The sequence below is a fragment of the Saccostrea cucullata genome, unplaced genomic scaffold, assembly GCF_032062105.1.
Source record: "Saccostrea cucullata isolate Sc308-1 unplaced genomic scaffold, CSIRO_AGI_Scuc_v1 ctg1383, whole genome shotgun sequence".
NCBI classification, from domain to species: domain Eukaryota; kingdom Metazoa; phylum Mollusca; class Bivalvia; order Ostreida; family Ostreidae; genus Saccostrea; species Saccostrea cuccullata.
The window spans coordinates 3,374-30,278 of NW_026940160.1; the positions used below are offsets into that span (position 1 = coordinate 3,374).

General features: G+C 33.5%; 1 protein-coding gene across 2 annotated transcripts in view; it reads right to left on the reverse strand.

The window, feature by feature from the left end:
* Positions 1 to 15,518: 15,518 nt before the first annotated feature.
* Positions 15,519 to 26,905, reverse strand: part of LOC134254893 (uncharacterized) — a 31,837-nt gene continuing 20,450 nt past the window's right edge. For both annotated transcript variants that reach the window (XM_062737422.1, XM_062737423.1), the window contains 6 exons: positions 21,071 to 21,244; positions 20,693 to 20,780; positions 19,502 to 19,568; positions 19,114 to 19,224; positions 18,556 to 19,000; positions 15,519 to 18,220 (listed from right to left, as the gene is read on the reverse strand). In XM_062737422.1, the coding sequence (XP_062593406.1) occupies positions 17,706 to 18,220; positions 18,556 to 19,000; positions 19,114 to 19,224; positions 19,502 to 19,568; positions 20,693 to 20,780; positions 21,071 to 21,244 (1,400 nt within the window). In that variant the 3' untranslated portion in view covers positions 15,519 to 17,705. The remainder of the gene's footprint in view (positions 18,221 to 18,555; positions 19,001 to 19,113; positions 19,225 to 19,501; positions 19,569 to 20,692; positions 20,781 to 21,070; positions 21,245 to 26,905) is intronic.

Genomic DNA, 26,905 nt, shown 5'->3' on the forward strand with positions numbered 1-26,905 from the left:
ACTCTCCAAAAACCCAAGGTGCATCAACTCACAAAGTTTGATGATTCTAAGCCAATAAGTACTGGAGATACTTAAATAAAGCCATAAAATGTCAAAAGTAGGTCACCGTGACCTACTTTTAGGTCGTCACTCTCCGAAAACCAAATATGCATGGACTCACAAAGTTTGATGATTCTAAGCCAATAAATACCTAAGATACTTAAATATAGCCATAAAATGTCAAAAGAAGGTCATCGTGACCTACATTTTGGTCGACATTTTTCAAAGACCCAAGATGCATCTACTGACCAAGTTTGATGATCGTAGGTCTGAAGGTAATCAAAATATGTGTTTTAAACAATTTGAAAACAAATGTCGGCAAAATTCAAAAAGTAGGTCACAGTGACCTACTTTTTCATAAATATGTTTTAAGGTCCCAAGATGCATCAAAGTACAAGATTTGATGATTCTAAACCTCCCAGTGTCTGAAATAATGGGATTTAATGTTTTTAAAAGAATAAGTCATAAAGTTCAAAAAGTAGGTCACGGTGACCTACTTTTAAGTTGACATTGTTCGAGGACCCAAGATGCATCAACTGACAAAGTTTGATGATCATAGGCCTTAAAGTGTCCAAAATATGCCTCCAAATCAATCTGAAAACAAAAGCCTGTAAAATTTAAAAAGTAGGTCACCGTGACCTACTTTTGAGTTAACATGATGTGAAGTCGTAAGATGCATCAACTTACAAGAATTGATGATCCAAGTCCTTATAGTAAGCAAAATATACACGTTTTTATTAATTTTAAATTTAGGTCAACTTTGAAGTGACCTTGAGACCACGCCCTTTGTCCCAGGGTAATTCCCCGTGCAAATTTTAATCTTCGACAAATCCTGATCCTTGTGTGTAAGTTTGGTGAAAATCTGCTTGGTGGTTATGGAGAAGAAGATTTTTTTACCAACCAGTACTTTTGGTTTTGTTTTCCTGATTATCTCCCCTTGTTTAAGGGTCCCAATCCTTATTTTAGTATAAATGGTAGCCCTTGGGCCAAGGATACCCTGTGACAAATTTGGTACTGATTGGCCAAGGGGTTCTTGAGTTATGGCCCATATTCTAAAAAGTTTATGCACACCGCACACCGCACAAATGGCCATAGCATTAGCTCTTTGAGCCTTTGGCTCAGAAGAGCTTAAAAGGTCACCTTGTCCTATTTTTTAAATTGAGGCTAATCTTTTTCAAAACAATTAAAGTCATTAATTGGAATACTGAGAGGTTAAGAATTATAAATTTTGTAAGGTGATGCATCTTTGGGCCATAAAACATATTCATTAAAAAGTAGGTCACAGTTGACCTACTTTTTGAACTTTGCAGGCATTCTATGTCAAAGCATTTTAGAGGCATCGTTTGGACATTTTAAGGCACATGATCATAAAATTTTGTAAGATAAAGCATCTTGGATCCTTGGAAAGCATTGACTGAAAAGTTGGTCACTGTGACCTACTTTTGAAATTTTTACATGGTTATATTTGAATATTTAGGGTATATTGTTCTATTTGGCTTAGATTCATCAATTTGTCAGTTGATGTATCTTTAGTCTTCAAAGTAGGTCAACTGAAAACTAGGTCATGGTGACCTACTTTCATTTTATATGACTGTAATCAAATATGTTAGGTAATAATTTGCTTAAGAATCATCAAACTTTGTCAGTTGAAGCATATTTAGTTTTTGGAGTAAGTTGACTGAAATGTAGGTCAGTGTGACTTATTTTGAAAATTTATGGCTTTGATTAAATATTTCAGATATTAATGGGCTTAGAATCATCAAACTTTGTCAGTTGATGGACTACAACGAATGAAAGAAAGTCAATGTGACCTACTTTTGAAATTTATGGCTGTATTAATATTTTTAGGGCACTGTTGGGCTTAGAATTATCATCAGCGTAGGTCGACTGAAAAGGTAGTCAGAAAATTTAAAGCATTGTTAAATATTTCAGGTACTAATTGACTTAGAACCATCAAACTTTGTCAGTTGATGCATCTTAAGTCCTTTGAGTACAATAATTGAGAAGTAGGTCACCTTGACCTACTTTTGAGAATTTATGACTTTACTTTAAATATTTCAGGTATTATTTGACTTAAAACCATCAAACTTTGTCAGTTGATGCATCTTGGGTCCTTGGAATACAAAAACTGAAAAAATAGGTCACTGTGACCTACTTTTGAACATTTTTGGCTTAAATTAAAAATTTCAGATACTAATTGGTTTAGAATCATCAAACTTTGTCAGCTGATGCATCTTGGGTCCTTGGAATATGTCTGCAGAAAAGTTTGTCACCATGACCTTCTTTTCAATTTATATGGCTACAATAACATTTTTCAGGTACAAATTAGCTTAGAATCATCAAACTTTGTTAGCTGATGCACCTTGGATCCTTTTAAAGAATTTGTGCATTAATTTTTTTCACTTTGTGATCAATGGAGTCTCACTTTAGCATGAGAACCAAGTAGCCATGTATTTCACAATACATGAACATGTGGGTCCACAAAAGCTTTCCTACATGTACAACAAGAGGCCCATAGGCCACATCGCTCACCTGAGGAGCTTTGACCATGCTGTTCTTTACCAGATTTCCCACTGTAATACCTATTGTGACCCCACTCTACCCCAAGGGTAACTAGTGCTAATTGTAACGGGAACCGTTACAGATGTTCCCCAAACGCTCCCCAACTCCCTTTCGGTGCCATATTCCCTGTAAGCTTCATTAAATAAGACAAACTCTGTGCACTTTTGACTTTAACAACGTTTTCCCAGAAGGATACCAATTATATTCAATTTTTAGCATTTCACCCAAGCGCATGTGAATGCATGTGCGTTATGGCCATATCATCTTTTCTACACTATTTATATATTTTAATATACTATATATTAAAGCATTCAGTCCAAAAGTAATAAAAATCACTCATTCAAGAGAATTTTTAAATATACAGTAAAACTCGTTTAGTACGAACACGGATATTGCGAATTAACGGTTATAGCGAAGTCACTTTGGATCCCCAGCTATTTAAATTATATGAATTTCTTATCCGGTTATAACGAATTACGGATATAGCGAAGTAATTTCAAAGGTCCCAGGGACTTCGTTATAACCGAGTTTTGCTGTACTCGTTTCAAATGCACGCACGTGCGTGCACGTGCATGATGATCATACCTTCTTGTAGGAGTCCCTTACATCTATCTATGTTCTAAATCCCATCCTGTTTGGTTGAAAAACAAGGGAGTTATAGCCATTTAAAGTTTCAGCCAATCAGATTGCAGCACACGTGCATGCGCGTAATTTCATGATTTTTTTTATATCATTTTGTAGGATATCCTAATGCATGACTATATTTTAAATTTCAAAGAATTTCGTCAAAAAACAAAGGAGAAATAGCCATTTAAAGTTTCGGCCAATCAGATTGCAGCACACGTGCACGCGCGTGATTTCATGATTTTTTTCTATATCATTTTGTAGGATATCCTAATGCATGACTATGTTTTAAATTTCAAAGAATTTCGTCAAAAAACAAAGGAGATATTGCCATTTAAAGTTTCAGCCAATCAGCTTGCAGCACGCGCATATGCGCATGCTCTCATGAAAATTCTTATATATCATACGGTAGATCTTCATAATGTAGGACTATGTTCAAAATTTCAAAGGATTATGACAAGAAACAAGAAAGTTATTGAGACTTTAGTTTCAGCCAATCAGAGTGAAGCGCACGTGCATGCGCGTGAGATCTTGCTATTTTGACCATGCTTTCTTGTCTATACTACTAATGTATCCTTACATTATGAGTTTCAAAAAATTTCATCAAAAAATAGAAAAGTTACGGCAATATCCATTATATTGGTAATTTCACCAATTGCACGTGCGCGCTCTTGCAAGCACGTGCGCGCAAAATGACCTTTGTTTGGCAACTCTACATAACATGCCTACTAACCCTAAAAAGGTTTCACCTAAGTCGGATGTGTAGTTTACAAGATCACTCGTGGACAAAATTTTCCCAGGAAGAAGAAAAATAACTAGTGCTAATTGTAACGGGGACCGTTACAGATGTTCCCCAAACGCTCCCCATCTCCCTTTTCGTGCCATATTCCCTGTTAGCTTCATTTAATAAGAAAGACAAACTCTATGCATTTGAGACTTTAGCAACGTTTACCCAGAAGGGTACCAAGTTCATTCAAATTTTAGCATTGCACGCGTGCGCATGTGAATGCATGTGCGTAATGACCATATCATCTAGTCTACACAATTTATATACTTTAATGTACTAAATATTAAAGTATTTAATCTAAAAGTATAAAAAAACCGCTCATTCAAGTGTATTTTTGGTTTTACCCATTTCACATGCACGCACGTGCATACCTGAGCATGGTGACATACCTTCTTGTAGAAGTCCATTACTTCTATCTATGTTCTAAATCCCACTCCGTTTGGTTGAAAACCAAGGGAGTTATAGCTAATTAAAGTTTCAGCCAATCAGATTGCAGCGTACGTTCACGCACGTTTATTGAGGTGCATGGTGATCATACCTTCTTATAGAAGTCTATTATATCTATCTATGTTCCAAATCTCATCCTGTTTGGTTGAAAACTAAGAGAGTTATAGCTATTTAAAGTTTAAGCCAATCAGATTGCAGCGCACGTACACGCACGTGTATGGATGTGCATGGTGACCATACCATCTTGTAGAAGTCTATTATATCTATCTTTGTTCCAAATCCCATCCTGTTTGGTTGAAAACCAAGGGAGTAATAGCTATTTAAAGTTTCAGCCAATCAGATTACAGCGCACGTGCATGCACGTGTTTTCTTGATAATTTTTATATATCATTTTGTAGGATATCCTAATGCATGGCTATGTTCAAAATTTCAAATGATTTCATCAAAAAACAAGAAAGATATTGAGACTTTAGTTTCAGCCAATCAGAGCGAAGCGCACGTGCATGCGCGTGACATCTTGTTATTTTGACCATGTCATATTGTCTATGCTACTACTGTATCCTTATATTATGAGTTTCAAAGCATTTCATCAAAAAGGTAAAAATTTACGCTTATAACAATTAAATCGGTCATTTCACGTGTTGCTCGTGCGCGCTCTTGCAAGCACGTGCACACAAAATGGCATTTGACAATGTCATCTTATCTACAATTATAATATGTCTATGCATTCTAAATATCAAAGCATTACATCGAAAAATGTAAAAGTTACGGCAATTTCAAGTATATTGGTCATTTCACGTGTTGCACGTGCGCGCTCTTGCAAGCACGTGCGCGCAAAATGACCTTCGTTCCGCAAATCTACATAACATGCCTACTTACACTAAAAAGGTTTCCCCTTAATCGGATGTGTACTTTACAAGATCATTCGCGGACAAAATTTTCCCGAGAAGAAAAATAATAATAATAATAAGAAACAGAGTAAAAACAATATGTTCCCCAACTTCGTTTGGGGAACATAATAAGAACTAGATGAGAAACTCGTTGCGAGCAACGAGAGGTCTTCCGTCCGATTCCGGAAAGAAGACGTAAAATCGAGCTGAAAAAGTAAAAAAAAAGATTTGCAAACAAGGGGGATTGAACCGAAGTCGCTAGCGTGAAATTCTAACGCACTAAATATTACGCTATCGGGACCTATACTCTAAATCTACTTGTATATATTAACGAATATGCTTCTCTCTAAAAATTATGAAAGGCAGGTCACTATTCAAAATTTAGCGCCAAACGCCAATCTTCGCGCTTTTTCTTTGGAATGTTATATTAAAAAAGTGTCATAGCTTCAATGAAATTAAAAAAAGGACGTTCTTATAGCCTATTATTCGAGATTTAGAAAGTATATTTAACTCATTTTAAAAATTCCATATTGTATATATGCATGTAACACTAAAGCGGTGAAACGGTTATGATTTTTTTTTTCAATTTCCTGTTTATCCCAAAGTGAACTATCCCGATTAGTTAATCGAAAAAGGTTGAAAAGTTTCGCCGAAGAACATGGCTCGCCCTACGACGGTCAAGGAATCAGATATCATTTATGCTCAATAACTTGAATCAGGTCTTTGAGACAAGAATGCTAAAATAAACTCCATGAAGCGATCTTTAAAAAAATCGTTTTCTTATTTTTGTATTATTTATTAGTTTATTATGACACGATTGTGCATAGGAAAAACAGTGGTTAAGATATATACTGACACTATTAATTGATATTCTTGTTTGAGAAAGTATTACTTATAAGTATAATTTAAAATCTGTTTTTCCGTGATGCAAAAAAGATATTAGGTATCGAATTTGCAAATTTAGTCTTTTCTTTTTCTACTTCGAAAACCAGCCAAAACCAATTATAGAAGACGTTAGTTTGACACAGAACTGCAACGAAACTACGACGTGACAGTCCAAGTACTCCTGTATATTTCATTTATTCTTATGTTACTTTCGTTCAAGCAAACGCTCGGCTGCCTCCGTAAACCCCTATTGCGAAATGTCGGCGTTGATTGAGACAGCCGCCATTTTGGACCCGCTTCAGATTTTTGAATGCTAATATCTAGAGTTTAGATTTATCAACATTCAAACAAATTATATAGTAACCATTATGAGGAGGGTTTCTATTAACATACCAAAAATAAATGAAAAATATTGAAAAACAAAAAAGTTAGAAAATACGATTATTTTTAATTTGCATCTCGTAACGACCGGAAGTACTGACGATGCACGAAAAGGTGATTCTGCAAACCAGAAAGTCATGATCTATCATCTCCAATAAGTCTCCATATCATATACCTAGCCATTTTCGAAAAAAAGGGGCGACAAAATCGCATTTTAAAATCAGGAAATTGTCCATAACTTGGCACCAGAAGCAAATTTTCCAAATTTCTCTTCGGATGTAACAACTTCATATAATGACACATATTTTGTGAAAGTTTCATGAGAAACCGCTGAATAGTTTTCGAGAAATCGCCTGCACAAAATTTTGTCAAAAAAAATAATAATAATAAGAATAACTAGAAAAGAAACTCGTTGCGAGCAACGAGAGGTCTTCCGTCCAATTCTGGAAAAAAAACCACAAAATCGAGTTGAAAAGTGATATAACTTTTTATGGAAACAAAGGGGATTGAACCCGGGTCGCCAGCGCAAAAATCCAAAGCGCTGACTATTACGCTATTGAGACCACAGCTTTAAATATACATTTATATACTTCTGCAACAGTACAGTCCATCTGTCTTAGAATAATGAAAGGCGGGTCACTATTCATAATTTCGCGTCAAACGAATCGAAGAAATCTTCGGGCCTTTTTCTTTGGAATGTTCCATTAAATAGGTGTGATAGTTTCAATGGAAATAAAAAAAGAATGTTCGTATAGCTTAAATTTCATTGTTAAGAAAGTATATTTAATGCTTTTACACATTCTATATCGTACTATAGTATATAGATAACTAGCACTAAATCAGTGAAACTGCTATAATTTTCAACTGATTTTTATTTTGCTGTTTATCCCTATAATGAAATATCCCGATTACCGGTACTTAAACTTTCATGTACAGCTTGAATTGCTTCGCCGAAAAGCGTGTCGCCCTACGAAGAATCAGACACCATTTATGTTTAATAACTTGAATGAGATCATTGAGACAAGAATGATGATATAAACTCCATTAAATTATCTTTTTAGATATGGTTTTCTTATTTCTGTCTTTTGTATTTGTTTAATTCAAGTGTGCATTAGGAAAACGGTGGATACGTTTAATACTTACTATATATGTTTCTTAAAAACTATTACTTATAACTATGGTTTAAAATCTGTTTTTCCGCAAAATGTAAAAGATACTGGGTATCGTATTTCATTTGCACATTTAGTCTTTTCTTTTTCTACTTTGAGAATCAGCCAAAACCAATTATAGAAGACGTTTGAGACACCATGGATTAAAAAATAGTTTGACACACGTTTGCAACGTTACAACGACGTGACAATCCTAGTATTCCTTTACACTTCTTTTATCCTTATTTTACTTTCGTTCAAGCAAACGCTCTGCTGCCTCCGTAAACCCCTATTGCGAAATGTCGGAGTTGACAGAGACAGCCGCCATTTTGGACCCACTTCAGATTTTTGAATGTTAATTTCTAGAGTTTGGATTTATCAATATTCAAACAAATTATATAGTATGCATTATAAGAAGGGTCTCTATTAAAATTCTAAAAATCAATGAAAAATATTGAAAAACAAAAAAGTTAGAAAATACGGACTTTTTAATTTCCCTTCCGGTAGCAACCGGAAGTACCGACGACACACGAAAAGGTGATTCGTCACATCTAAAAGTCATCATCTATAATCTCTTACAAGTCTCCAGTTAATATCTTAAACCATTTTCGAAAAAAAGGGGGGACAAAATTGCATTTTAAAATCAGAAAAGTGTCAATAACTTGGAACCAAAGGTGAGTATTCCAAATTTTCTTATCCATGCCACAACTTCATATAATGACGCATAATTCCTGAAATTTTCACAGAAAACTACTGAATAGTTTTCGAGAAATCGCGTGCACAAAATTTTGGGGAAAAAAATAATAATAATAATAATAATAATAAGAAACAGTAGAATCACTAGAAGGTCTTCCGTGAAGACGGAAGACCTTAATAAGAAACAGTAGAATCACTATAAGGTCTTCCGTGAAGACGGAAGACCTTAACTAGACTCTTGTTGCCATGGCAACAAAAAAGTCTTCCGTTCCTGTACGATACCGTTTGCATTGATTTTTATATGTAGAGAAATGTGTACATTATGTAATAAATTTAAAATTGTAAGAAACTAAATATGTCATTTCGGTACTCGCAGTCCTTTGATTTTTACTGCAAAAATGAATGTATCTGTTGTCCCTCTGCATGCATTTTTTTTTTTTTTGGTTAAGAAGCATATTTAAACTTTCTTTAGATTAAAAAAAAAATAAATGCGGAGTATCAAGAAGACAACGTTTCAGAACTAACCGTACTTTGATTTTCACTACAAAAATGAAAGTATTCACCGTCCTTGATGTATACACATGACAAATTAAAATACGTGTTTATATGAATTGAATTTTTGCATTCAAAGAAAGATTTACTTAAGGAATAACTGTCTTATTTTTCGAATTCATGAAGTGATCAATGGATTGGCTTGTGTGATAATTTGCATAAACGCCGAAGGCGTTTATGCATAAAATTATCACACAAGCCAATCCATTGATCATCTTCATGAATTCGAAAAATCTGACAGTTATTCCTTATATTTGCATGCTTTGATTCCGCCAATCCACGGGCTCCAAGCCTGCTTCTCTCTAGGTGTTGTCCCGCCCTGCACGTGGTTTTTTTTTTGGAACCGCGCCAAGACATTCATGAGGAAATAAATTACATTTACAATTGGTAATTTTATGTCGGACAAAGACATTGGAAATGTAAATATATGTATATATAAGTCAAAGTAAAATAAAATAGTTAATATCCTTTCAGTACTTGCGGTACTATGATTTTTATTGATTGACAAAAAATAGGTAACTTATTGTATGCATTGATGTTTATGTGTAGGAAAAACATGCCTGTTTATACTACATACATGTACATGTACATTTTAGTGAGAAAAAGGTTGGTATCTAAAACAGTCCTCTCAGTACTTTAGGTACTTTGATTTTCATTGCAATTATGTTTTCTTAATCTTAATATAAATGAGTCTATATGTTTTGATTTTTGTATGTAGAAAAACATGAAAACGTAACCTGCGTGTAATTTAAAGTAATAAATGCCCCTTTAGTACTTTCAGTCCTTTGATTTTATAAATGCAAAACGAAAGTAGCTGAAATCTACAAAACGCGTGATCTGATTTTAAAACAAATTATATATTTGGCTATTGTGGATCTATCTCTATTATGCCCAGAAATATCTTGAAAAAAATATTAAAAACAAAAAAGTCGAAAATTGACCGAAACACAAATTCACTTCCGGTCCGAACAGGAAGTATCAGAAACACACGAAAACTACTTTAAAACAAAGAGAATGTCATGATCTAATAATTCTGCAAATTCCACATCTTTACCTTAAGCCGTTCTTGAGAAAAATTCTGGACAAAAATTCATTTTAAATTTATAAAATCGGCCATAACTTCGGACCGGAAGTAAATATTTCAAAAAACGGAATTTTATATAAACTTCATATATCAGCCTACTATCTTGTGAAAAATTGTGAAAATCTATCCAACCATCTCTGAGTAATCGCGCTCACAAAATTTGGGAGGAATAATAATAATAATAATAATAAAAAGAAACAATACAATCACTATAAGTCTTCCGTTGTGAACGGAAGACTTAATAATAATAATAAGAAACAGAGTAAAAACAATATGTTCCCCAACTTCGTTTGGGGAACATAATAATTTGGACAATTTAAAATCTACACTATGGATGCTTCCACATAAGTTTCAGCTTTTCTTGCCCAGTGGTTTTTGAGAAGGAAGATTTTCAAAGATTTTTCTTATATATTTCTATGTAAAACTTGGATTCTCTATTGTGGCCCCGCCCTTTTCGAAAGGGTCATGATTTGAACAATTTAGAATCTAAACTACCCCAGGATGCTTCCACCTATGTTTCAGCTTTTCTGGCCCAGTGGTTCTTCAGAAGATTTTTTAATGACCGCTCCCTATTTTTGTCTTTTCTTGATTATCTCCCCTTGTGTGGGGACTTGGCCCTTCATTTTAACAATTTAAATTTTCTTTTACCCAAGAATGCTTTGTACAAAGTTTGGTCAAAATTGGCCAAGTGGTTATTGAGAAGAAGTCGAAAATGTGAAAAGTTTAGAGACGGACGGACGACAGACAAAATGTGATCAGAAAAGCTCACATGAGCCTTCGGCTCAGGTAAGCTAAAAATGTCTGCTAAATGCAGAAGGGTCCTTAACGTTTTAAAATTGGAAAAATGTATATATTAATATGTAACCATTTCCTTTTACATCACTCGAGAGAGAAATGTCTTGTGTACACGAATAAACATGGAGTTTTTACTGGATAATTAAGTTCCTATAATAAAGATTAAATTTGTTAAATAAATATGCTTAGGCCTACGGGTTAATTGTCTGTAAGTGATCAACCTGTACAAGAACTAAGTATATACTGACAAAACGTCAGAGATACTCAAGCTGTAGAAAGTCAGCTAGGAAGTGCCATTAATATCCTAAAATGGTAATACATATTCAGATGAGGGCTATTGAGCACAGTTAATCTTCTGATGAACGAAATGCATGTATTAGGAAACAAAACTCGTATATTAAATTTAGAAGAAATATAATTTATCGTGCTACGTTTGAAAATGAATTTACATTAATTACTTATTTTCAGGAATATTTAATGGAGCAATATGCAATCCGAATAGATTGTCACAAGCATTTGCAAAGCTTTTCAAAGTTGATGGGGGAAGGGGGAGGGGGGGGGGGGCTCCAGGCTCAAAAAACTCCACGTGACTAAGGGTTGATCTAGCTATGCGACATGTCCAATACATAAACTGACAGAATCTTCCGTACGAATCCAAAAAAAAAAGTTATATAGGTTCCGTTACTAACTAAAGCTGAAAATTTTGGCCGATTTTATTAAATAAAAAAAACGTATGGAAAAAAAAAATACGTATGAGGAAGAATTTAACATTTATTTTGTGCTATTATATTACTATCACTCAAAGTGCACATCATTTGGAGGCCCGTGGGAAGCAATTTCAGTTTCGGGGGCACAACCATACATTTTCTGGCCATGCATTGTTGATTTGTTAACAATGGGGTAACCTGCGTCACCTTTCAGAGTAACCAGTGGACTCGTCCAATGATGCTTTGTCTGCGACTGTAAAAGTTACCTGAGATTCCTTCGTAAAGCGCGAAATCTCTGTATAGAAACTGTTGCGGCTGCGGAGCTTCACTCATTGTTCATTCGCCATAGAATAGAATCCGACATATATATATTTTACACTTAATATCTTTGAATATACAGACATTTTAAAGATAAGCTTCATTTTTGTTTCTAGAAATTTTTTTCTCTACAGATTAATATATTTTCGTATTTTTAAATTGAGCAAATCGATGACCTAGCATCGTTTTAGGGGCTTGAGTAATAAGCAAAGAAATGTATAACCAACAATAGCAAATAGTACGTTTCGGTAGCAAAATCTTAGTATTTAAGATAAAAGAAACTGATGCTGTTACTGGTTTGGAAACAATAATCTGTTAAGCCCAAAACAATAACAAAAATAATTAAAATATATTCCTTTATTTCCTTTCACTCCAAGAATCCAGTTATGCTGGAAAGACTTAACCTTTTGCTACTTTTAAGCCCATGAATCATCACCTCTGAAAAAGAGAGCTGGCTACACATCTGCTCACCCTAAGAATCGGCAGTCAAGACAGAGGTCGGTTCATCGACAAATATTGGAGATCAGCAGCCGCGGCAAAAAATGTTGGGTCTCCTAGTATGATTTCTACCTGAAAAGTACTTCTTTAAAAAAAATTTCAGTTCTTACTTTCTAAAATTATTACGAGATAAAAAAAAACAACAATTCATTAAATAACTCTCATTTCAGTAATTTCTTGAGGGAATGGGTGCGTGGGCGAATTTCCGCGTATTCTCTGCTGAAAACAATCAATAAGGAAGCCGTAAGTTCATATATGTACATTTAACAGGCACATTTACCCCCAAACTTCAGCCAGAGTTGTTAATAACCGGAAAACTTCGATTAACTATATAGTGAAGGATTAAATTTCATTTGTTACATTTTGCATTGATTAACCGATTAAACCTTAAAAAGGTATTAAAAACAAAATATTGAAGGAGTAAAAAACAAGAAGTCTGTGAGCCAATGCACACTAGTAATATCCCTGTTCTGATGTGAATGTTCACTAATCGTGTTAATATACAAAAGTTGCGTAACGGGCAGATGCACGGTTACATAGGAAGTTGATTTCAGATTTATACAAAAATGAATCCCACCTTATGACTTGCCTCAACAAAGTATGTGCTAAAATTTCAATCATCTCCAATGAGTAGTTGCTGAGAAAACTGCGATGAAATTTAGTATGAATGGTACGGACAGATGCAGTGAAACATATGGAGATAACGAACAGTATTCAAGATCAAAGGTCCATAAAACATTACAAAATAATAGCAGAGCAAACACGGACCTCCGAAACATCAGAGGTGGGATCAGGTGCCATGGAGGAGTGAGCTTACCCTTCTGACGGTCACACCCGCCGTGTGCTCCTTGTCATGTTCGGGAAATAACTGAAAAATCCGTCGTTAATTCAGTGTATAAATAATGGACTAACAATATATATAAGTATGAAAAACGTCAGTCAGCATTTGACTCAATGATAAATTGTATTTACTGCCAAGATCATTGTAACGACCATATAACTTACGAAAAGATGACTTTAAACAAGACTGCTGATATTACTGTTTCATCAACTTGTTTGTCAATAATTTACCTCGTTTTAGAAATTGTTCATACGTAGACCATGCTCTTGCGTATGGAATCAACTGAGATATGTAAACTCCATATGCAGGTGATGAAGGTATATTGCTGCATAGGTAAGGGAAGATGACGATAGAAAAGTAAAAGTCATCACGATTATCATAGAGCTTGGTTGTTAGATTACCATTAACGTCTTTTTCAAGTAGAAAAAGTTTAAAGTTTTCAAGTAGGTGTTTAGATAAACAATAAGATGACACTGGATTTAAACAAAAATATAGCCCACCATATGGCATGCCTCAACAAAGAATGGCTTAATTTTCAATCATTTGTGATGAGTAGTTGCTGAGAACATGAACAAACAAATAAATTCCACCATATGGTAAGACTTGGGCCACGAATGGGTGGCTTGCATATTGCTATGAACTTTAAGAAATGTGTACTAGATCATATGAGTGGTTCTTGTTTGTATGAACTCTGGATGGAAAGTTAAATTCTTGGACCTGTTGCTGCTCAAAATTTTCTAGCAAGAAAGCATTTTTGTCGCGATATGAGAGCCCATAAACAAGAGGCCCAGGGGCCACAGCGCTCACCTGAGCACATCGGTTAGGAAAAAGCACATATCAGATCAGAACTGAAAGTTTACTGAAGGGGGGGGGGGCTAGAATTTTAACCCCCAGGGGGTCATGACTTGAACAAACTTGAACCTACACTACCTGAGGATGATTCTATATAAATATCACTAATCATGGCTTTGAAGTACTTGAAAAGAAGATTTTGAAAGGTTTCCCTATATATTCCTATGTAAAACTTTGGTCGGCCATTTTGGCCCCACCCTAGACCCGGGAGTCATGATCTGAACAAATTTGAATCTACACTACCTGAGGATGATTCCACATGAGTTTTATCTCTCCTGGCTCAATGGTTCTTGAGAAGAAGATTTTTAAAGATTTTCCCTATATATTCCTATGTAAAACTTTGATCGGCCATTTTGGCCCCACCGTACCCCTGGGGGTCATGATTTAAACAAACTTGAATCTACACTACCTGAGGATAATTCCACATGAGTTTCATCTTTCCTGGCCAAGTGGTTCTTGAGAAGAAGATTTTTTAAAAATGCCATTAATTTTTCTCTAATTCATTATTATCTCCCCTTGGAAAAGGGCGTGGCCCTTCATTTGAACAAACTTGAATCCCCTTCAGCCAGGGATACTTTGTGCCAAGTTTGGTTGAAATTGGCCCAGTGGTTCTTGAGAAGAAGATGAAAATGTGAAAAGTTTACGACAACGACGACAACAACAACAACGATGACGACGACGACGACGACAGACAACGGACAAATTTTGATCAGAAAAGCTCACTTGAGCCTTCGGCTCAGGTGAGCTAATAATTAACAGACTGCTTGTCAGGTTATGGAAACTGCACTATTTTTTTGTGGTATTGACCCTCGGGCTCTTGAGGGGATTCATTATTTATGTTCCCCTTCATCCATAGATGCTATATATACTAAAATTGATAAAAATTGGTTTTGGAATTCATAGGAAGCTGAAAAATAAAGTTTATGACTGATGGACAATATATGACATTTGAAAAACAGATGCAATAGTGACTAAGATGACCTAAAACACAGATTCTCTAAAGTAAAGTTTCCTTTTAATACGCTGTCATAGTAGCTCTGTCAGTGGAGTGCTTGCTCCTTTATCGCAAGGGTGTGTGTTCCAGTCATGACTGCGACTGAACTAAGCTGATAAAAAATAGGTAGCAACTGTTCCTTTGCCACTTTGAAGTGATGGATCCTTCGGATGAGATCTTAAAAACTGAGGCCCCATGTCACAATAGGAATTGGCACAATAAAGAACCCTCACTGATCAATGGATCAGTTATCAATAAATAAGGTACCATGTACAAAGTCTCATTGAAAATTTACCAAAACAATAGGATAAGTAAGGTTTTGAAAATTTGAAAATGAAAAATGACCAACAACTTGCTAAGGCAATGGCTTTTCTGGTGTTAGACCAGTAAAAATAACAGAAAAACAAACCAGATGAAATTTGGGTATTTTTTTTTTTATTTATTAACATTTTTTTAACACAGTCACAAAAACCTTTTTTTGAATATGTACAACTGGAATGTGTCATTATTCTACATAACAAGATCTAATGGAAGACAAATTGAGCAATATAATCTTCTGTTGTTGAGGCATATGATATGTTTTTAATTATGAATTTGGGTGTGACCATGCATTCTCATCATAAGTTTTCAAAAGTTTTGATTTTGTTTGGCTGCTAAATTAATTTTCATGGTTACTGAGAGAGAAAATGAAAGAGTAGCATTCTGATTTAGTTCTAAGACATTCAATTACTTTCTTATAGAAGATGATAAAATAAAAATTCATGTGGATTTTAAGAAAAAACATAAGTATGATATTTTTTTCACTCACAAAAATTCATATGACCTGGACAAACAGATCATATGATTTCAATAAACCTCCCTCCCCTAAAGTTTATTTGTGGGGAGGGGGCAGGAGATATTTGTCTATTATATTATTTTCATAATTTGAATATCTGACCCATTTTTAATATGGATAAAATACGATGATGAAATGAATTGCATGAATTACAAATTTAAAAAGAATTAATGAGGAATGAGTATGATATGGTTATTGAGGTAGTTAATAAAACCTGACCAATATTTCTTAAGAAATGTAAAAAGAAATTTGTGTTTAACAATGTGACATTTTTCAGAATGTATGAATTCAGACACAAAGGAATTGCATGAAAAGCATAAAAAAATAGAATCAACGTTGTTAATAATTTTGTCAAAAGAGAAAAAATCAATTGAAATTATTAACAATGTATCCTTGTTCGCAATGTAGGATTACAGAAACAAAATGTTTTCTTCCTGATATATAAACAGAAATAAACACAAGTAATATCTGTTCCACAATAATATTAGTATCATATAAACTCATCACATATAATATATTAGTATCATATAAACTCATTATAAACAGATCAAAATACATGGCACAATAATCACACTTATGGATTTATCAACTGTGAGAGGGTAATAATAGAAAAAAAATCCATTTTCTAAAATGAGACAGTGTACCATTATCATTTGTGACTGATATTTAAAAACTGAACACAATACTAGAGAACACACAGTACATGAATTGCCAGTAATTTAAAGCTCCTATTTATGACTAGAATTACATGTATAAGTGGCATACTATGCACCAGTAAACAAGTCTTCAACAAAAGAAACAAAAATTTCCCTGAAGAGATATTGCACCCCTTTACCAATCAACAATAAATTTATAACGCTGACTGTTGCTTGTCATAAAAAAATTTAAAAAAAAAAACCATTTTATTCAAAGGGAACTAAATATTCATATATCAATCAACTGTTTTAGATATTTCTTACCAAGAGGTTGGTTTGCTGACCAGCATAACCTGGTATTACTCATTATTCAAGGCAAAAAAGTAAAGTGGGAAAACATTAATAACAAAATGTGCGTCAAAGTTATAACTGTATCATCAAAAGATAATATCATACAAAAGAACCCATGTGTTACATTGCTCACCTGAGTAAATTACATTTATGACAATGAAAACTTCTTGTAAGAAAAATATTTAAATGTATGTGAAAAGATGAATAAATGATGGAAAAATATAAAGTATTTTCATGAAAAAAAAATTTAATATTTTATCAAGACAATATTGACCACTGGTAGATAAAAGGTGTAACATGTACATGTGGTTAAAGCAGGAAAGACAAAAAATATCTGAGCAGATCTGAATTCCATTACTACAGCAAACTTCAATCAATCAACAAACACATATATTATATGTATCATATCTGTGATGTATGCCAAATATATTGAGACAGTTGTTTTATAGTTAAAACAAATTAAAAGTCACACAAGTACTTTGTAAATGGTCAGACCATCATAAAACTATTAGAGGTACATATTGTCAGGTTTGCTGATCAGACCTAGGACAAAATAATCAGATTAGCAGAATAAATCAGGAATTTGCTCCAATGAGCCTAAGCATAAACCATACCCTTAATATCTAACACTACAACAAAACAACATAACAATCAAAGGAAAACTAATTGCACAAAAAACTACTTGGTACTCTTAAAATAGTTTAACAAGGAATCTCATAAGAAAAAAAAAAACCTTACTTTGGACATCTTTAAAATTGGACGAACATTGAAATATCAAACATAATCAAGAAAGATAAGTGCTACTATCATAGAGAGAAAAACATGACGAACTAAACTGTACAGAATCGACTGGTAAATAGTCTGAACTGGCCATTATATCCCCACTGGAAGTGAAAACACTGCCCACGTCTTTAGCCGAGATCTGAGAGTCTGAGGAATCGGTTGAATTCACCGATACATTGTCCACCTCATCAGCACACAGTCTCTTCTCTATTGAACAAGAGCTCTCAACCGTCATTAGAATGTTACACATTTCTAGAGCAGGGAGCTTTATCATTCCACTAGATGGTAATTCTCCTTGATCAAATGCTGGGTTAGGATGGATACTACTTGATATGACTTGAGCTTCGAACATTGGTGAGTTATTTTGTAGAGAAGTCTTCTTAGTTAAGTTCTGACTAACATTTTCTCGCTCTGTACAGCAGATACAGTTTGTTACATTTAGAGAGGAATGTGTTAGTAATTTGTTTGTTGTTGAGCAACATTTTCCATGCCTTTCTCCATCAGATTCAGATGACCCTGTTAAAGAAGGCAGTTAATCAGTTCATTACAGAGTTAATCAGTTTATACCAGACAGTCAACTAGTTATTTGAGGGTTATGTTTATGTTAGACAAATGATCAGTTCATGCCTGATAAAATTCATTAAATTTTTCTGACAATTTGTTATTAATGGAAAGTACTAAAATAAAAGAAGTAAAATTACAAAAGATGATTAACAGATCACCTAATATGAGGTATTCATAGATGTATTATAATCAAAAGAAGATTTTTTGGTGTATTCTTTCAGTTATTCATCAACTTATTTTTTTTCTTTGGATATCATTGGCAGTGTTCTCAACATGGCTTAACTAACCTGACTTGACACAATCATTCAGGTAGCCAGGCAAGGTGTCCATATTGTCCAAGGAACTATGGGAGCCAGCTTTAATATAAGGTTTAATTTCATCTTCTTGCATCTCGCTGGCCACACTACTAGTCTCATCATCCGATGAAGAATCAGACTCTTGGCAAATTGTTCTATATTGAGCAAGTGAGGAGTTCCACTCTACACTTCCTTCCAAACTGCTGGCTTTTAGGCCATTATCAACTCCCTCCACATTCAAGCAGCTTTCCTGACTTGGTGAAGATAGAGGTGAGGACAGAGAGAGAAATGGAACTGGGTCCTTTGGTACGGATCCATCTGGAGTGGCAATCTCCGGAATTGGATGATGTTTGAGATCATGGTCCAGGAAATCCTCCACTGGAAGGCTCCCTCTCCCACTGTCCATGCTGTACTGGAATTGGAAAGGGACCCCATTCTGCAAAGGAAGTGAGATTTTTTAATATTTTGAACAATTGATTTTTTTAAATAGATTTTTCCACCTTTGACTAAAGAATATATATATGTCAGGTGGTGGTGGGGTGATGTTACCTGTTTGATGAGGGGTGAGGTAGATTGGGGTATCTGTATAGGACTCGGGGGCTCAGTCTCTGTTGAGTTTTCTTTGTAAGCAGACAAAACACCACTTCCTGCTGTGTTACTCTGAAATGAAAAATGTATCATCTAATACTATGCATCATGGACAATGTAACAAGTCTAATCCATATGTTGAGAAATCTGAGATATTATGCAAATGCTAAATTAAATAAAGTATTTGATACCCATTACAATTTTTATTTTATTGGCTTTTACTATGATTCAAGCACATGAACTAAAAATTATTTTGTGGATAGATCATTCATACAAATTTTCACTACTATACATAGGTTTGAATTTTTTTTTAAATCATAGAATACAATTTATATAGCACCTAACTTACAGTTTGAACTGTTGGAAGATGAATGGGATCTAGTTTTACAGCACTCTTCACAGCATGGTAACAGTGTCTAAGTAAAAAAAAAAAAAAAGAACATTTCATTTATATATATTACTTTAATCATATATTTCAAGCCCTCTGATTGGCTTAAACTTGGTCACATGATTAAGTATATAACAGCATAAAGACTTGAGTTACTATTTATAGAATCAGAAAAGCATATCGACTTGACGTTTCTTAAAATGGACGTAATTTTCTGTAAAACAAAAAATTAATACTGTATACAGAGAAATATTCACCCCCTTTTTATTTTCGCCCCTTTCGCCCTAACCTCAATTGGGCGAAATTAAAAAGGGGTGAATTTAAAGAATACAGTATAATTTCTTAAACAAAACTGTGACTGGGAGAATTTAAAACAGGGCAAAATTGTTTGCAAGTCTGAAAGGGCGAAAATAAAACGGGCCAAAAATAACCCTTTATACAGTAGTAGTGATTTCACAATTATTAATAGCTAATACAGTATATGACTTGATGTTTCTGAAAAAAATATATGTAGTTCAACTTGTATTTAAATTTGTAATGTTCTGTAACTGATAGGATGTAACAATATGGCCTGAATTAGGATCTACTTAATATTAGAACATATTGAATATCTTTGTCAAAATTGATACAAAACAATCAAAAAGATGTATATTTGTAGTATTTTCAATTAGTAAATCCTCTAAATTACTCAAAACGAAAACATAGTTAATATATTAAACAGCTTTATTTATTTTGATTTCTAGTCTCTAAGTGTTTAAAAGAGAAAACTTGTGGTTTGTTCCCATTTTTTTCAAATTGTTTTTTACCAACCTCTGTAAAAAATAATATAACAAATGTAGCCCTTTGATTCGGTCAATCCATAGATATATAGACTTCACAGAAAAGCATATCGACCTCGCACTTCGTGCTCAGTCGATATGCTTTTCTGTAAAGTCGATATATCTATGGATCGACCTCATCAAAGGGCTATATTTATATAATGCTACCCTTCTAAATATTCAACAAATGCTTGCTCTCCCACGCTGGTAAAATATTATGATTTATTTACTTACACAATAAAAATCATACACATATTTAGAAATACGTTTCACAGGTAGATTTATACAATCATTTACTATCCTGCACAGATGAAAGTAGGGAAATTTCACTTACTTAATGATAAACAACACACCAACAGCAAAGAAAATGAGACCAATAACAGCTGCTAATGCTATGCCTATAATCTCCTCAGCAATCATATCTACAAAATAGAGAAACGTCACATTAATAAGGCTCAGAACTGGAATATGGTCCATTTGTTCACTACTGTTGTGATAAATAAATATATTTCTCAACTTAAAATGTTTTCTATAATTGTATTAACATTTTGTAACTTATTAGGTTAAAAATAGTTGAGATACAAAGCAATAAACTTATGGTTAGAACCCATTCCATTATTTGGTATGTACAGTGTACAGAATTATAATGTATATCTGAAGTTTGATGAATGAAAATATTTTTAATTGCATGTACAACACAAATGAGACTTACAGCTTCTGACGGGTCTGCCAGTGAACATGTCTGTCGGAGGAGATACCTTGTCTGAGTTAGAAATGGATCTGATGACAATACTGTACCACTTGGACATCTCTACATCCCGCTCTGATAATTGATAGACGTAATCCACAGAATCGTGAGCCTTGATATCCCTGGTCATCCAAGAACCTAAAGGAAATTGTCAATTCTCAATATACCTAATGCCAATAATAGTCTAGTCAAATTATCAAATTTTCCATCAAAATGTGAACTAATTGCAACAGTTTCAAAACTTAGTTTTAATCAATCTATGATATGATCTGAATATATAACAAAAAGTTTAGAAAAATTTATACGGTACATGGGAAAATTGAAAAATTGAGGTCATTATTGGGACGTATTGTGTTCACTCTGATTAAGTGTTAAACGAACAATGTAAAGTAGAAACTTCTATACTGGTTTAAAATAAGATGTATGTAGGGAAATAAACTTAACTGAATAAACTGAATGGGGAAAATATCAAATTTTGGATACTATATGTGTTGGTTGCCATGGAAACAGTATAAATTGAGAATATCACCTACTTTTGAACAATGAACCTTTAGAAACACGAATACGGTCACTATGTTAGTTTACACACATACTCGAAATGCATTCTTTTGCCATAAATGCTTCAAAGAAATTATTTAGAAGATTTATGTAAATAGGTTGTAACCATGGATATTTTATAAATGAATTTTACATGAAAAATTTCGGTATTCAGCAATGCTAAGTATAGCACGAATATACTCTTTCACCAAAAGTTACGAAACAATAAAAACGTTTTAATTAATATGAAAGGTAATATCCGAAAATAATTAGGAGCAGATTTAGAGGGGTCAGGGGACATCCCTCAATAAGAATTTTTTTATGGAAAACTAGCAGAAAATACTACCCCCCCCCCCCCCCCCAAAAAAAAAAACACAACCTGAATCCCTCTTGTAACTGAAAGGTTTTCCCCGTATATGAAGAAAATTGTGGGAAGATCTCATAGAACCCCATTCCTCCCCGAAATAGATTTATATGTTTTTATTCTGGCTTAGGTAGGTTGTTAATTTTTTTGTCAAAAAATATTTTTTTTACGCACAGCAAAGCTGTTCCCCATAGATTACAGGGTGCTGTCTACCCTTTAGAAAATTTTCTTTCAACATGTGACACCAGTTTTGAGTCCCTGCAATATGATTGGTTGGTAACTTGTATAAAATGCTCCGAAATAAAAAAAAATTACTCTGTTTACATCAGTATCATAAAATGCTTGTACACTATAATGAGTATGATGGTTCTTGCTTGATCAGAACTTGAACCCACCCCACACCCGGGTACCCTACAGGGTATTTCTTGTCATGAGTTTAAGGTTCATAAACCCTCTGCTCGCTCATATGAAATTTTTCTTTAACTTTTATGATTTTCCAAAGGAAATGTTTATGCTGAATAAAATACAAACAATTATAGCATGGCTTGCGGGGCAAAATTTGACGAAAAAGGCACTTAAACTTGACAAATTTATAAAGGAATAATAGCCATTTGTGTCATTAAGAGTTATCTCTCTTATCAGAGTATCAATGTACCTTAATAAAAATGCTATCTTACTCATATCAAGTGGATCAATGTATTTTTTTAACCTTCCATAAAATGAAACCACGCCCTCTGGTGTGATAAGAACATAGCAACATTTAATGTTGCTTCATGGTGATATTCGAAAAAATATTTCAAGATTTTTTCAGTGTAACCCTCAACTACATTCAATAATATGAATATAAGACACGTTTTAGGATAAAATCTGAAATTGTAATCCCTTGAAAATGATCATTGTTGACCAAGATGTAGCCGAATCAACAGTAATTAAATTGCATTGAGAACAAAATATCGTGAAATGTGCGCGCAAAGGTTCTGCGCAGTTAATAATTATTATATTGTTACCCTTCTTGAATCTTAATGTATTTCAAACCATTGCTATGTAATGTTACTTGAAGAGGGTGGGGACAATTGAAAGCACACAGTAGATTATTTTATTCTTATTGATAAAAAAATCTAAGGTCAAATTAAAGCACTTACACAAATGGAATGAAGTAAAAGAGAGCAAGCCAAGTATTTGTTTCAAGGAAGAATTAATTGTTAAACTCTTGGTAGATACTGGTTATCAATTTTTACTTGTTAAAATTCATATGTAAAAGTATTATTAATGTTTGTAACATTTTCCCCAAATATTTTTATCCTAACAGTTATAGAAATTATAAGACTTTGGCTTTAATCTAGGAATTCACCCGTATGGTGCAGTGGTTAGAGCATCTGCTCTAGAGTTGCGAAGTAAGGAGTAGATCCTTACGTCGCGGGTTCGAATCCCACAGTGGGATGTGGAGACCGGTCGGATAAGACCGTATAAACCGAGGTCCCGTGTCACAGTAGGCACTGGCGTGAAAAAGATCCCTCATTGCTTAATGACCCTAAGTGCTAAGTATAGAACAAAATGTGCAGCTCTCCACTGGCAAGTGGTGGCGTCTCAATATGCATGAAAAATTCTCGAGAGGGATGTTAAACAATATACAATTATAGTAGAAAGATTCACGTCCATCTGCTTTTCTTTTTTCAATGTTGCTCTTATTAAGAAGTGACTTTGAAAGTGTTCCAGATTGTTCACATTCTAAAGCATGCTCATAGAAACGCCGTTATCACCAGTCCCCATAAAATGGAGCTTCAATAAGTGCCGCATCAGGCATTTTACTGTTGCAAAAATGACCACATGATCTACAAGGAGAAGTTAAGTTTTTTAAAATGGGTTTAAAATATTATGTTAAAAAGTTACATTAAGAATTTTAAAAAAGAGCATTTAAGCGTTTAATTCTGTCTAAACGATTCCATTTGAATTATTTCCATTACTATAAACATAATGCAGCTTTTGTACATGGTATAGATGCATGGTGCAGTCTTTATAGAGAAAAAGGTCAATATCAAAAGGTTCGCTACTTTTTACAAAAGCAATAAGCAGTAAATCTGGAGAGCAAAAAAATTGTTTGAATCACACAGTTCAAATTTAAGTTCCGGAGATGCCTGAATGGAATTAAATATTTGATTTTTTTTAACTTGGAGACCTTCAAATCAAATCTTGTTCATGTGATTCCATAAATTCTGTACTCTTTATTTCTAAATGATAAATTTCTATATATATTCTAGATATTTAATCAAAATATATTCTGTGATGATGCAATTATAACAACTCTGATATACATTGTACTTGTCTGATAAGCTTCCTTGCAGAATTCTTTAGAAAAGGCTGTTTTGACTTATTTTGTATACAAACTGTGTTCCATACATTTTTTGTTTCTTGAGTATAAATTCCAAAACTACTGGGGTATAAATGTCCATCAGATGTTTACAAATAAAATGAAAATAAACACATTCACATTTAGGAATTTCACATATATATTGTGAATACAAACAGCGTTCCATACTTTTTTGTTTACATGAATGGTAATTACAACCATATATATGTGTAGATGATATTTGGCCGGTGTGGAAGTCAAAACTTCACTTTTTTGAAAATCAAAATATATAATTTTTTTGATTTAGTTTTGATTGCAAAACAAACTACAGGTTAAAACAACAACTTTTAATGCTAATTGGCTATTGTTTACAGGCTGTCTGTCATAGACAGCTCATATAGAAAAAGTACGGTGTGCAAATGGGTAATTCTAAATTCATATTGATCCCTAATTTTAATCTTTCGATTTCCCAACTTTCCCCTGAGTGAATTTTTCTAAACTTTTTATATGTGAGTTACTAATAGCTTATCTACAAATCTGCTTTAAAATATATACTGTTGCAATTAGTTCTCATTTTTCAGTAGAATGACTAGACTATAAGGCAAAAATAAAATATCAGTTAACCCTTTGTGTGCGGGAACCCAATATATTGGGTCTGACGTCACAAACGCTTGCGTGCGGGAACCCAATATGTTGGGTCTGAGACTGGAATTAGCGCTTCGTCACATAAAACGTCGTATAAAACGTATAAATGAGCTGTGAATTATTCAGAATCTATCAAAATGTATTATACAACTACAACATATTGAAAAATAGATAATTAAGATGTTAAAATATGCGAATTATTTGTGAAATTGTGATTTAAAGTGAAGGTGTTTGGCGTTTGTTAGGATGAAAGTCAGTCCGCTATTTTTGGAAACAGGGAAAAAACGCGCATGTAATAAATATCAACTAACTTGCTCTAATATAAAGGAAAATAAAGAAATAAATCCAAAAAATAGTTAAATATCAATAATTCTAATAAATTTGTGTTAGTAGACATAAAAATACCAAGAAATTTTCGATATTTAAGCAGAAAAACTCTGGTTAACTTGACTTGACCTTAACCTTGCGAAGTTCTTCCTGTTTAAACGAAAGTAGGATGCACATGCTACTGCACTTCAGTCTGAAGCATATCAAGAGCTTATATGGTCGGCAAAGTTTTATATTTTGGACATACGGTGGTTATTATTTGTTTATTTGGTGTTTTATAAGTAGACATACATTACATCGTCTAAATGAAAACAATAATGCGCGAGATTGAACCTGGCAAGTCACAGACGTTTTTCTTTTCCTCGGTGGCTGTGCACGTTGTTTACATACGTAAATCAAGCTTTGCTTTGAAATAAAGGTTTGCAAAAAATAATTTGAAGCATCTTGTTAATTAAAAGCATTTGTTTTTTAGCAATAAATAAACAAATAAATAAGTAAACAATTTTTTTTAAATCTAATTAAAGACCCATTTCAAAAATGTTGAAAGATAAAAAAGGTTCCACCTAATAAAAGTAATAAATGTGGAGGACCTTGAACATTGTAGGAAATTTTCCAATGAGTTATTGCATTAATAAGTGAGTGCAAAAGAGATATATAGAGAATATATATATCCATCAACACATTTTTGTGATCAAGCAAAATTAATTCATGATACAGGTATTCGAAATATACACAATATGAATTTTATAATTGACAATCATTGAGTCAATTAAGTGTCCCTAATTACACCTAAAAATTCTGGTTTAAAGCTGCTTGATGTTCCATCTATTTGGGAAAACTTTCAAATATTTTTTATAACAGTATATGATATATTGTAAAATTTTTAGCATAAACTTGATTTTTTCTATATAGTGTCTTCAAATGTAAGCTAGTTATCAGAAAAAATGCATTGATGCATTTGATCATGTGCATATACATGAAAATAGTAAAAGTGATGAAAAAATTTTGAAGTGCTGATTTTCCCTGAAATGACTGTCATTTGTGTAAACTGTGGTATTTGTTTTATTTCAGTAAGTAATAAAATACCATTTTTATTTCCTTGATGAGGATTATATAGACTCTTAATAATTTCAAAACCAAAATATGTTCCGGGATCTTTGGTATCTTAGAGTTAGATTTCTTCAAGGCATTTACATACTCTAGTTTGCATGGGACCTAATTAGTAAGTGAAAATAATTGGTACTATATGTATCAGAATTTTTTTTAAAACCAAGTTTAAGAACATGTATCAGGGAGACATTTTCTTTTTCTTTAAAATAGACTTTTGCCAGAATAAAGCATGTGGATTAAATTGCACATTTCCTCCACTTTTTATTTTTATTTTATTGAAAACCAAAAACAGTGAGACTGCCCCAACCTATACATGCACACACAAAATTATAAAATTCACTGGTTAAATAAATGGTATTTCTACAGTTTAAAATTAAGATGAACTGTCATTTTTGTAGGCATAAGAAAGAGTTCAGAGTCTTTAGAATGAGTAATTTGTAAATTGTACATGTTGTATGGACTTGCATGT